Source organism: Myripristis murdjan, chromosome 15 (genome assembly GCF_902150065.1).
Source record: "Myripristis murdjan chromosome 15, fMyrMur1.1, whole genome shotgun sequence".
Lineage (NCBI taxonomy): Eukaryota > Metazoa > Chordata > Actinopteri > Holocentriformes > Holocentridae > Myripristis > Myripristis murdjan.
In genome coordinates, this window is record NC_043994.1 from 22,098,153 (window position 1) to 22,110,450 (window position 12,298).

Sequence of the window (12,298 nt, forward strand, 5' to 3'; positions counted from 1 at the left end):
GATTTCTGTTCAGAGACTGAATGTTGCAACCACAAAGTCTTTTAATTTTGATTAGATGTGAGAATACATGAAAGACGAGTCTTGTGAAAGCACCATTGACAGTTGCCCGTTATTTTGACAAAGTGAAACTTTTCCTTGTTTGCCAATGTTGCTGGAGAATTTCAAAGGCTTTTACTCTACTGAAGCTGAGACAAGTATCTGTACAGCGCTATATGGTTTTCATTGCCCCTCCTCCCTCCCCCATTCATGTGTACTGGTGATTGTGGGTTCTCATACAGACTGAAATGTATGCATGTATCATAACATCTAGACTTAATATATTGTGAAGTATTCAATAACCATTATGTAGGCGCTAGCGTGAATTAAAAGGGTTTAATTTCCTAGATGAGAAATTGTCATTTTTTAAAAATAAACTTTATTAGATCATTATCGTAGTGTTTTCATTTAATGTTGGGAACAGTGAACTACAAAAAATACTCCAATACAAACAAATTGTGTTTACAGGTTGTTAATCATCTGAACGAGAGAGGCAAAGTGTGTCTTTCCCAGTGTGGGGTCTTCAGCGAACTGGCAGAGCTTCCTGTGAGGGAGGGAAGGGGAAAAAAAAAAAAATCAGCAAACAAAACTTAATTCAAGAAGTGCACCGTCAGCTTAACTCATGAAAATAGTGACTAATTTAAAAACAAAGCTGAAGTGTTGCTTTGGATATCTGCAGTAACATGACTGCTCACAAAAGGTGTGAACGGTGATGTTATATACGCACTTGAAGACTCTGAGGCTGATGGTGCTCTTCTCAAACTCCCGGGCCTTTCTGTGCCCTGATTGGATGACCTCCTCTGGCAGGCTGGCGAGCCGAGCCGCATTGAAGCCGTAGCTCTTTGGGCAAGCGCCAGCGATGAACTTGTAGAGGAAGGTGATGGTCTCCTGGCTTGGATCCTCACATTCATTTTCCACCATGCATGCCTAGAACAAATTATGAGCCTAATTACAGTACTTATGCAAATACTCCTCATTAGGACACCACACACTGAATACGCATAATTTACTGAAGAAATGGTGAGAGCATGTGCTGTGAAGACAAATTTTGTTCTTCCCAACAGTCTTTAATATCACGGACTGTGACGGGTGAAACTGAGAAATATGAATTCAAAAGTAGGGCTGAACAATTGAAATTTTGTCCAAATTGCGGAAGCTGCAATTTTGTGATACAGATATGTTTGTCAAAATACCATTTTAGATGTATTTTGGTGTTCCAGAGATGCTCGGCCTATTAATAATCTCAAGATTTAAGACATGTTTGCTACATAGCCCAGCAAAAGTGACATTTAAAAATGTCTGAAAAATAAAATGATATGCCCCAAGTATCATTTCCATTAATATTAGTAACATCACATAATCACAGAATGATTTTTGTAAACTACATTGTTCAGCCCAGTTCAAAAGTAAAACTGCCTCCAAAAAGCAAGGCATATAAACAAAATAAATATGCTTTAGGTGCCCTAATGTTAAAGTTAAAACAGACATCAAACACCACAAGACATTTTATTATGTCAAGGCCTTTGACATTAAAACCATGAATGTAGTTACTGCTGTTTGTTTGTAGTGCACGAGCATCCTCACCATGTGGCCCAGCCGCACAGCAGGGTTGTTGGCGTAGTCTTCCACCAGCGAGTGGTAATGTGTGGAGAAGAGCGTGCGACAGCCGATCTTCTCAGCGAGCTCCTTCACGACAGCACTGGCTATAGCTGTGCCATCGTATGTGGCTGTGCCTCTTCCTACGAAGACGGGGTACAACTTAGTCCCATTTCACCACAAGAGCAAGAAAAGTGTTGTGTTTACACCTGGCATATGATGTTTACCACCTTCTCACATCACCACTGCTGCAAAGACTTACCTAGTTCATCCAGAAGCACAAGTGAGTGTTTGGTCCCATGGTGCAGGATACTGGCTGTCTCACTTAGCTCCACAAAGAAGGTGCTCTCCCCTGGAAACAGACACATGATATCAACTTAACCTGTGAAAAGGATGCTCAGTTCACTTCCACATCTGGGTGATACCTATCTGATTGATATTATAGGATGAGATTAGATGAGACTGTTATAGTTTCTCTATTATTTACCTGCACCTACTTAGTCATCATATCTATATATGTGTAAATATCTTATGGAAAGCACCAACAGTCAATCCCACAATTTCATCACAACGTTGATGGAGGTGTTTCGTAAAGAGTATTGTGACGTTTGCTTTTGCCGATATCATCCAGACCTATTCCCCGTGTATGTGTCAGGTATTTGGGATTTTACCAGCCATAATGCGATCTGAGGCCCCCAGCCGGGTGAAGACCCTGTCCACTGGTGTGAAGCGCAAACTCTCAGCAGGAACGTAGCAACCCAGCTGGGCCAGGATGACGATCAGCCCACACTGCACAGGGAACAGAGAGAAAATTTTTAATGAAGCAGTTTGGCTTCAAATGGACCTGCTTTGTCCATATGGATGTACAGATAAAATGATTCCCAGTTCTTCACCCACTTAGCAGTTTCTGTAGTTTTATGTTCATGTTTAATGCCCAAAAAAAGTTGTGCAATCACTATTCATCCGAAAATGACCAACCTGTCTCATGAGGGTGGACTTTCCACCCATGTTGGGCCCTGTGACGAGGACACAGGAGGCATGCCCTTTTTCCTGATCCTCTTCGCTGCCTCCGGGGCAGCCAATGAAGACGTCATTAGGGATGAAGTCATCTCCAAAGAAGGTCTTCGTGACGCACGGGTGGCGGGATCCAGTGAGGTCCAGGAAGGGTGCCGATTGGTCATTTTCCTCAGGGAGCAGCACCTGTGGCCTGGCCATTGGGCCGTCTCCTCCTTCACTGTAGCGTGAGAAGCTCAGCAGCACATCTGAAAGCAAATGTCACGATTGCATAACAATTAAGCATATTTAATTACCATAGCAGTCCAGCTCTGTTGTAAAACACAACTAACCATAACCCCTGGCTGAGAAATGGCCCAGTGCTAAAAAACACACTACAGGGACATTACAGTATGTTATGCACATTATGTCTCTACTACAGTAGATGAGCAATTAACTATGATTACTTCTTCCTTTGTAAGCAGCAAGCGTCTGTGCACACTTTTTATATTGGTAGGGAGAAAAAAAATCTAACTAATCAGCTAAAACTATGGGTTTTATGTAATTACTCAGAGACACCAAAACATTTACAAGCAGTCACTGAGTGCTGTGCCTCGGCAAATTAAAATATACGTTATGCAAGTCAATCAAGAACATCTGCAGGAAATGTATTCAGAGCAGCAGACACCTGCAGCCCCAATTCTTTCTCACAAGTCATAAAGCACAAAAACTTTTGTTTTTTCCTTGAGTAACAGCAGAGGAAATTGCCTTCTGTATATCCGATAAAAATCACCCTGTTGTTCTTCTGCTGCAATAATTAAACTGGTGACAAATTTTATTCATGCTTTCGGTTAAAAGCCTGAATGTATTATGACTAACAAGCTTATAAATTAAATTTCTAATTACCGAGCACAGCCATGCACTCGACTCCAGTCTTCCAGTCTTGGTAGTTCTTGTCAAAGTTGTAGAAGAGCCTCCTCATGCAGTCTTTCAGGGCACCGTCTCTCTTCTCTTCGAAGCTTTGAAGCTCTGAGAAAAGGCGTTCAATTTCTCTGGTCACATAACGCTTCCACCCCTTCTTTGTGGACTTTACTTCATACTCCTCTGGAATATTCTTCTCGGGGACGCTCACAGGCACCTCCATCTGGTAGCGGTTTCGCCCGGTGCCCCAGTAGGCCATGATCTTGCAGCCGAGTCTCTTCTTCTGCCTGTCCAGATACTCCTGCAGCTCTCTTTCACAGTTCTTGATTCCAGTCAGAGCCTGGTCATATTCCGGGTCAAAGCCAGCCTTGGGCGTTATGACACCGGTAGTGCGGGCTTTCTGGTGGTCGAAGGCTGTTTCCCAGCGCTGGAGTTCAGAGGAAAGGTCGGGGAAGAGCCCATCCTTACTGTCAGTTTTCAAGTGGACCACCTGGCGGAGTAACATGGAACGAAAATCGGCTGAAACTGGTGCAAGGACAGAGATGATTTCCTGCATAGTTTTGAAGCCTTCCAGTGCTGAGAGGAAGTCTGCTATCTTGCGCTTGCTGTAGGTGACCTCCTCATACAGAACTGCTCTGCTGTCCGGGTGGTCTTGGCCCTTGAGAGGAGTGCCGATGCTGTGGATTTTACTCAGAAGGCGTTCCAGATCTGGGAGCTTCTTCAGCAGTTCTGAAACTTCAGTAGCCTGAGCTTTAACACCCATCAGGTCTTCAACTGCATCCAATCTGTCCCCAATGGATGTTGGGTTACAAAGCGGAGCACAGAGCCACTGCTTGAGGAGCCTTTTGCCAAATGGGGTAGAGCACGTGTCCAAACGCTCTAAAAGTGTGCCGTCCGTTCCTCCTGACCCATTCTGAAGGATCTCTAGGTTTGCAAGGGTCACTCCATCCAGGACCATACGCTGACGAGTCTTGGCAAAAAAGCTAGCAGGGCCGGCAGCTTTCTCCATCTCAACATCAACAGGAACATACTCTTCAAAGTTGGCCATGGAGAGCAGCTCCTGGTCCACTAGACACTTCTTCAGGTAGAAAATGCATCCACCCAATGCTGAGAGTGCCAGCTCATAGCACTCCTTTGGGGTGAGGCTCAGTGAATCACTCTCAGAAGTCATGTTTTTCAAAACCGTGGGAAGAACATTGTTGCCTGTCTCCTGATCATTCTCAACACTCTCTTTGAAGTAATCTTCTTCTGCCAAGGTTTTAAGAGTCTTCTGAGCGTCCCAAAACTGAGTGCCTGCATTAAGTCCCTCCTGCATAGCGGACGACAGACAGGCCTTCAGTATTTTGCGTGTTTCAACAGATGGGTTCCCCTTTTCAAAGAGCACCTGCGCAGGGACAAAATGTGCCACCAGGGTGCGCAGACGGGAGCAGTGACGGTCATCCTGGAACTGTCCTACATGGAAATAACCCACTGAGGTGTCAACAAAAGTGACACCGTATGTACGGCAGCGACCTGAGCTTTCGTCCTCAGCCTTCTCCTTTAAACTCAGCAGGAACTGGCTGTGACTCTCTGATGGAGCACCGTCTAACACACTGTGTGTCTGGGTGCCACGTGTGATTATCCTGCATACCTCTCTCTTCACCACACGATCAAATTTAGTGGGCTTAGCCATGGTCTTACAGCGTGCTTCCATCATCTCTGGGGTCTCAGTCTGCTCCACCCGAGCCACCTTGTAGCCTTTCTGGACCAGGACGTCTGAAAAACGACCAAAGCCGATCTCTGGGAAGCCTGAATGTGCCCAGGTACCCTTCATAAAGGTCAGACCCAGCTCATTCACTCCAATCACAGCATCCATGTGGTAGAGCTCGTAAAACTTCCCAACCTTATAGAACAGCACAGTGTCAAACATCTCAGATTTGAGCTGCCACCAGCGCCGCATACCTGGAGTGCTTTTGTTAATAAAGTCATCGGGCACATAGAGGGTAGTAGGGTCATAGTCATCCTCCGACTCCCGCCGCCTCCGACTGTCTTTCCTCTTGCCCTCTTTCAACCAGTCCAGCTTCTCGTGGTCCCAAATGGTGGCGCCTCCACTGGCGCCTGAGCCGTTTACCTGGCTCTCAAAACTGTCTGGGGCAGAGAAGGTAGAAAGTCGAGACTTTGCGTCGGCAGCGATGGTCAGTGGAGCTCGTTTAGGGGCATTAGCAGGGGCGGCGGGTGCTTTGGGTTTTGGTTTGGCAGACTTTGCTGGAGGACGTTTGCGCTTTGTAGGCTTGACTGGACTGTCTACCTCAGATTCTTCTTGGCTGTCCTCTTCCTCCTCCTCCTCTTCACTGCTCACAGTATTTTCTTCTTCCTCATCCTCGCTGCTGGCCGCAGCAGTTTCTGGTTTGAATTCCTCGTCTGATCCATCGCTGTCTGAGGCTACAATGATGCGACGGCGCTTGGGCTTATTTCCTTTTTCCGCTGCAGCACGGGATGAACGACGACTGAGCTTGGATGGCTTCACTTCCTCATTTTCCTGTTCTTCCTCCTCAGTGACCTCTTCATCAGTCACTGCTGAGTTGTCAAGCTAAGAGAGCACAAGCAATGACAGAGATGTGAATAAACAACATGCATTACTGACTCATTAGATCCAAACACACATACTGTGACGCTATGACCAAAAAGGTAACAAAAAAAGACATTACTCATATCAAACACAGGAAAAGTATCACCTCCATTTCTTCCTCATAATCCTCTTCTTCATCTGATGGATCCATGCACAGAGGCATCTTCAGTCTCTTCTCAGGGCTGTCAAACATGACTTTGTCAGCAAGCTCCATGGCCTGGCGAATTACAGGCTTGCTGCTGAAAAACACTCCGCCAGGTTTAGCGTCACTGCTGCCAGAGCCTGAAACAGAGGAAAGATCAGACTGAATAAGGTGCCATTAAAGTAACAATTATAATATTCAAGATTCACATAACTCACTGCAGCCTATAAAGCCCAACTGCCTCTATAGGTTATGACATGATCACAATTACTCAATTAAAGCCCACCTTGGTACTCTCGAACATATTTGGTGCTGACCCATCCCCTCGTCGGAGGCTCATCAAAGAAATGGACATGCAAGCGCTGGTCCCGACCACGGCCCCTCATCTGCTGCCCACTCAGAGGCTGGGGCACCACCATGCACGGCCACCAGGGGTGCCCCTCCAGTTTTGTCCACACGAGGGCTCCAGCACTGAAAGAGCATGATGGACTGCTGAAGAAATACAAAAACACATTTAGGTCATACAGTCTCGGACTGACACATGTCAAAAAACAGTTACATAACCCCAGATTTCCCATCTTTATCCTTGTTATCATTGTAATGTTTTACTCAGGAGTCAGAATAATGTGGAGTCTGGCTGAAATTATCCCAAATTGACAGTCAAATATATCTAACTCACTGTTTTGTGACTTTTGGAGACCTGCAGCAATCAGCTCAGTGCAATTCAACTTTACTTTACTTTTTGAGCAGCTGGCTATCTGAATCCAGATTTGTTTAATTTTTGTGATTAGTTTTATCACAGCACACAAAATAAAATGTTCATGCCATTAGATGGACACTGATCTTATATAAACAACACATGTATATATAGCCTAATCATAGGTGGCGCCAGTGGATATTAGAAACAATAATCCCACCAGTAAAGCTGTCATGGCCAAATCGGTGTGCATTAACATGTAATGGCATGATGATGCAAAATGTCCATGTCATCTTAAATTAACGGTTTATCAGAAGTAACGTGATCGCTAATCTGGCCTGCATTTACAAGCCCTCTCTGTGCCTGAACATCTCACGGGTGAAGTTTGAGGGAGGCCGGCCTGGGCAGCGATCAGACCAAAATAATGCTGACACAGAATTAGTCTGTATAGTTACATCAGTCTGGAAATGCTTAAAATGACAGGTGGAATTAAAACAAGACTACATTCGCCGTTGAAATGAACGAGGAAATAGCAACATAGCAAACAGCCAAACCACAGCATTTCATTCGGCCATCCAACATGCAATTGGCCTAGTCAACATGTGAGGCAGTACTGATGGACTTTCAGTGCTTTAAGTCTTTACTGTAAGTCACTTCAGTTTGTCTCGGGCCTCGCAGACACACCATGTTGCAGACTAGCCGCAGGAGAAAGGTGGAGCACGATGCAAAAACACGGACTCCAGCAAATACACGCCTCCCAGCACAGCTCTCACCCTTACCTTTCCTTGACGGCCGTCGCCTTGCCACCAAACAGTTTGCTGATCCCACCTTTCCCAGACTCTGAGTCACTTTTCGGCTTAGCTTTGTTGCTCTTGGCGGACTGCTGCTGCGGCGGGGCGGCTTGTTTGGCTTGCTCCTTCGGGGAAGAGTTGGACTTGTGCACGGAGGACGGCAGGTCCGCCTCGACGGGAGAGGGACTCGTCTTCGGCTTGGACACCGGAGGCGGAGACTTGGTGAAGAAATTGAAAATTGAGCTTTGCTTGGCCATTTTTTGTAGTCATCCAAAATGTAAATAAATGTTGTTTTGCAGAAACGGACAGTCTCGTGGTATCAGCTCAGCTACAGAGCTAGGCTCCACTTCGCGGGAAAAGGACGCATGTGTGGAGTAGGCGTGGAAATTAACATCGTCCAATGGCAAGCAAGAAAACTAAAACACGGAAGTCACGTGGTCGCAAAAACGGGCGCGTTCTTTAACCAAAGATGACACAATAACAAGATGCGTCACTTTGCTCGTTGATGAAAATGTCCCACTTTTCTCTGCGCTCTGCTATAATTTATACAGCATACACTTGTATGTAAAATGAACGGAACTCACAAAATTACAGAATTAGAGAACTATTTATCAAAATGTATAGTTCAGCAACCCACAAAACAACAAAAACAAAATAGCAAATTACTAATATGTAGTTGTTTTTCTCTAATTAAAGCAGCAAAGCATTGTTAATGTTTCTTAAAATGGAAAAAATCTGGAGCCAGGACTGTCCCCAGTCATGCTGGTTTGTTCACATGTTTTTATTTCCACTGATGCTTTTGTTTTTTATTTTCTAAAACTCATCTCCTGCTGGGGTATGGTCTTACACACACACACACACACACACACACACACACACACACACACAGACATATATCGGTCCTATATATAAATCGCATGCCTTCTTCATTTTTCTGAGTTTTATGGCAGTTAAAGTGCATTACTGCCACCAGTTGGACAGTGTCTGATTTAAACACTAACACAGCGCCGTGGCCTTGTGTGGTGGGGCTATAGTATGAGACTGTAGATCCTGAATATTACAGTGCACAGTATCAGCTTTATGTGTCTTACTTTATATAACTATGACTGCAGAAAATGAAAAACATGCAGAAGCATGTTGTGAAAAACGGAGGGTCTCACTTAATGCTTGTAAAACACAATGATTTTCAGAAAAACAGGCAGTCCACATTCCAGTTTGAAGAACAGATCCAAGAATAGGTACATTTTTAGAATATTTATGTGGATGAACAGCTCCTCAAAGTGTATAACCCATGCATTTGTCCAGTGCTGGATTTCTCAGTATGGGGATTCATAAAAGATTAGTGCCTGAGCTCATAAATCCCTTTTTATTGACAAGCACAGGTGATATGGGAGGGTAACCCACTGGGTGAAATTAGGTGGAAAGCAACCATGAGATCACTATGGATCAGGCTAACTTGCATGTCATTTGCATTTCACGGCAGGTTCTTGAACGGGATAGTAAAATGGTAGGCCTGGGATGCAACTTCAAGGTGCAAAAGTACATTTATCGGAAGCAATTTGTCACTGGAGCATCAAAGAAAATGCCCAGAGGATATTTCATAAGTCAAAACTCTTAGTTTTTTTTTTTTTTTTTTTTAAATGTCTCGGAGGTGCATAAGATGACTATGAGGAATTCATCACTTCCAAAGATTAAAACCTCTGAGCTGACAGAATGAAATCATGCAAACTTGAGTGGTAGATTTTGATTATATTTTAGCATAAACTGCATGCATTTAATGGCAACATCAGCTACAAATCATTAATGCAGCTAAACTATATTGTCCCCTCTTTTCAGGCTCTTCAGTGCTTGTGCACGTAGACGTCTGAGCTGCAAAAACCTTGGCCAACAGTTTGACACGAGTGTCTTTAATCTGTGCTGGTCGTTTGCCACCAGCAGAGCGCAGTAGAATATCAGAAGCTGCATCTTTAGACGGTGACACAGAAACACTCCAGGAAAGGTAGCACAAGTATTCCAGCTGAAAGCGTTACATAATCTAGTATTTTCACACCTAACCGATGCCCAGGTTTTCTTCATTCTTTTGTCTCACAGAGTGTAGCGTCAGGAATGTGCAATGTGTGAATGCAGCAGCGGGTGAATACAGATTTTTAACTCAAACTTGCCTCCCAATTTCCTCATACATAAATAGAGCGCCCAACTTTCTTGATGTCCCTCTCTTGCATCTGCAGAATGAAATGAATCCTCCAGTTGCAGACTTGTGCAACAGCTCTTGCACATGAGGAACATGCAGTGATGATCATGAAAAGGTATCATGTCCTATTATACTGGCACAAAACAGAAAAGAACAGCATATGGAGGCATTAGATTGTTTTTGAGGGCATGTGGTTCGCCCTGTAGTTTACAAATCACGTCACCACAATGTTAAGCAGTTAGATTGACTGACATATTCTTGGCAGCTGAGTATGATGGGTATGAAAGCCCATATGGGAACATGGAAAGTGAATTTTGTTAAATAGCATGCACCGTTTGCTGGAAACTTTGAATGATTGATCTTTTTTACTTCAGCCTCTGAATAAACAGAATTTTAAAGCAACAACACAATAATAATGATGAATAGCTTTTAGAAAACCTATAACAGAGAGATAATAAGTGACTGAGAAGGTGCAGGCTAAAGCCATAGATTGTTACGCCTACCCCTTTCCATAGGGAGCAAAATATCGCTGAATATCGTATAGAGAATGCTCACAGCAAGACAAATTTATATACATGTTTATGATCTGTGGCTCTGCTCTATTTCCAGCCCAGAACCCTGGCAGTGTTAACAATGTGATCTATCCTGATGCTTTAAACTCTGACACATTTCTGATTTAGAACATATTTTTAATAAATACCTCAGGGGGGTGAATCAGCCTTTAGGCTACGCGGAGTCCAATAAATCGATTTCTAATTTTTTTTGTATACAAAATCTGACTCTAATCCCAGTATAGGCTTCTCTGCTTCGGCGCACCGGCTGAGACATTTCTAATTGCTTCTTCATTGGCTTCAGTTTCAAATCTGACTAGACCTGGCAGCGCTGGTTTTACTAACCAATGTTTCACACTGCGCCTGCGGGGTGCTGTGCTCCCCTGCTGATGTCTGTCAGACTTGCACTGACCTCTCGGCTATGCTGGTCAAATCTGCAAACTCCTTTCAATTTAATTTCAAATTCTTTAAGTTTTATCCACAATCTGACAGGAGAAAGTGCAGAGTTTTATTGGAGGCACATATAGATTAACAGAGGAGATATATCTTTTTATGGTTTACACTTTTCTGCAGCTCGCTACCACTTCCACCACTCACCAGTCTCCACTTGCACCCCAGCCCACAATGAAGCAGCATATGCTCGTGTCATCCCTGTGGAAGCAAAGCAACTGCAGTAATAACTGGTGGATTAAAACCAAAATATGAGGCAGTGTTTATTTTTGCAGCTCTTTCAGTTGAAATCAAATTAAGCTGCAGCTCATTTTAATTGGCTATAATTCATATATCTCCTGGCAGGCGCAGGCAATATGTTTGCATGAGTTGCAGCCAGACATACTTTGTGTGTTCTAGTGTGCATATGTGGGTGCACCAGTGTGTGTGCATGTGTGTGTGTGTGTGCATTTCCAAGTAAGTCTCATTCTAGTTAAGATGTTCATTATTCTGCAGCAGTAGTACACACATCCACTGTAGTGAAAATGTTTTGATCTATCACATCTCAGTTATTTTATGAGGCAAATTAGCATTTCCCTCACTAATCCACAACACATAGTGGGACAAGTCACTCCTTTCTTCTCAGCTCCCCTCTTTTCTCTCATACACTCTGTTTTTTTTTTTTTTTTTTAGTGATTTTTGTGCAGTAAGAATTATAATGCTCACTGTGCCACGACAATAATGAAAAGCTGACATTATGTTCCCCATCAAAACCTTCTCAGTCTCACATGTATGTGAGTCCGATGCAGGTGCATGTGTGGATAAACTCCCATATCCAAACTATATTGATTATTGCAGCTGTTGAAACAAATCATGCCCTGTTCAGAGGCTGTGCTGCAGGGCACCTTCACCGATGCATAGGATTTGTAACTGAGATCGATGGCTTTATAGCTGACATTTGAAAGTAATATTCTCACAAGTTCACTGGGAGAAAAGGTTAGCAGTGATGTGGGGAATGGTTTACTGGTCAGGGCGTTGTGGCGTACAGCGTTGTTATTGAGTTCTCCTGGTGCAGCTGAGGCAGAGATGGACGGAGATGGATGGACCCTTACCAGAAATCTGAAAACAGTGTCTAAACACATTGAAATATTACATGTGTTTTATATAGACATGTACTACTGAGTAAGTTGCAACATCATAGGTGCAATAATTAAAAAATCCATTATGGCATTACATTATGTCGTGCTGAAATCCTGAAGATTAAACTCTCTTGAAATATGCTTTTTTTTTTTTTTTTTTTCTCACCAGACTGCGGCATTAGTCATATTCCCAGCATCACCAGT

General features: G+C 43.7%; 1 protein-coding gene across 2 annotated transcripts; it reads right to left on the reverse strand.

The window, feature by feature from the left end:
• Positions 1-398: 398 nt before the first annotated feature.
• Positions 399-8,154, reverse strand: msh6 (mutS homolog 6 (E. coli)). 2 transcript variants are annotated; one of them, XM_030070014.1, is made up of 10 exons: positions 7,773-8,154; positions 6,583-6,785; positions 6,261-6,436; positions 3,532-6,115; positions 2,611-2,894; positions 2,304-2,421; positions 1,895-1,984; positions 1,621-1,775; positions 764-963; positions 399-580 (listed from the first exon to the last, which is right to left on the reverse strand). In XM_030070014.1, the coding sequence occupies exons 1-10, from the start codon at positions 8,039-8,041 to the stop codon at positions 499-501; spliced, it is 4,161 nt and encodes a 1,386-aa protein (XP_029925874.1). In that variant the 5' UTR covers positions 8,042-8,154; the 3' UTR covers positions 399-498. The 2 variants fall into 2 exon arrangements, with proteins under 2 accessions (XP_029925874.1, XP_029925873.1); XM_030070013.1 differs by having other exon boundaries at positions 6,583-6,788.
• Positions 8,155-12,298: the final 4,144 nt, after the last annotated feature.

Bases quoted from the DNA above. Each gene is read 5' to 3' on its own strand.
- msh6 (XM_030070013.1), bottom strand. From the start codon at position 8,041: ATGGCCAAGCAAAGCTCAATTTTCAATTTCTTCACCAAGTCTCCGCCT. The intron at 6,437-6,582 runs GTGGGCTTTAAT...CCTCTGTTTCAG, and splicing joins ATATGTTCGAGAGTACCAAG to GCTCTGGCAGCAGTGACGCT. The intron at 581-763 runs GTGCGTATATAA...CCTCCCTCACAG, and splicing joins ATCAGCCTCAGAGTCTTCAA to GAAGCTCTGCCAGTTCGCTG.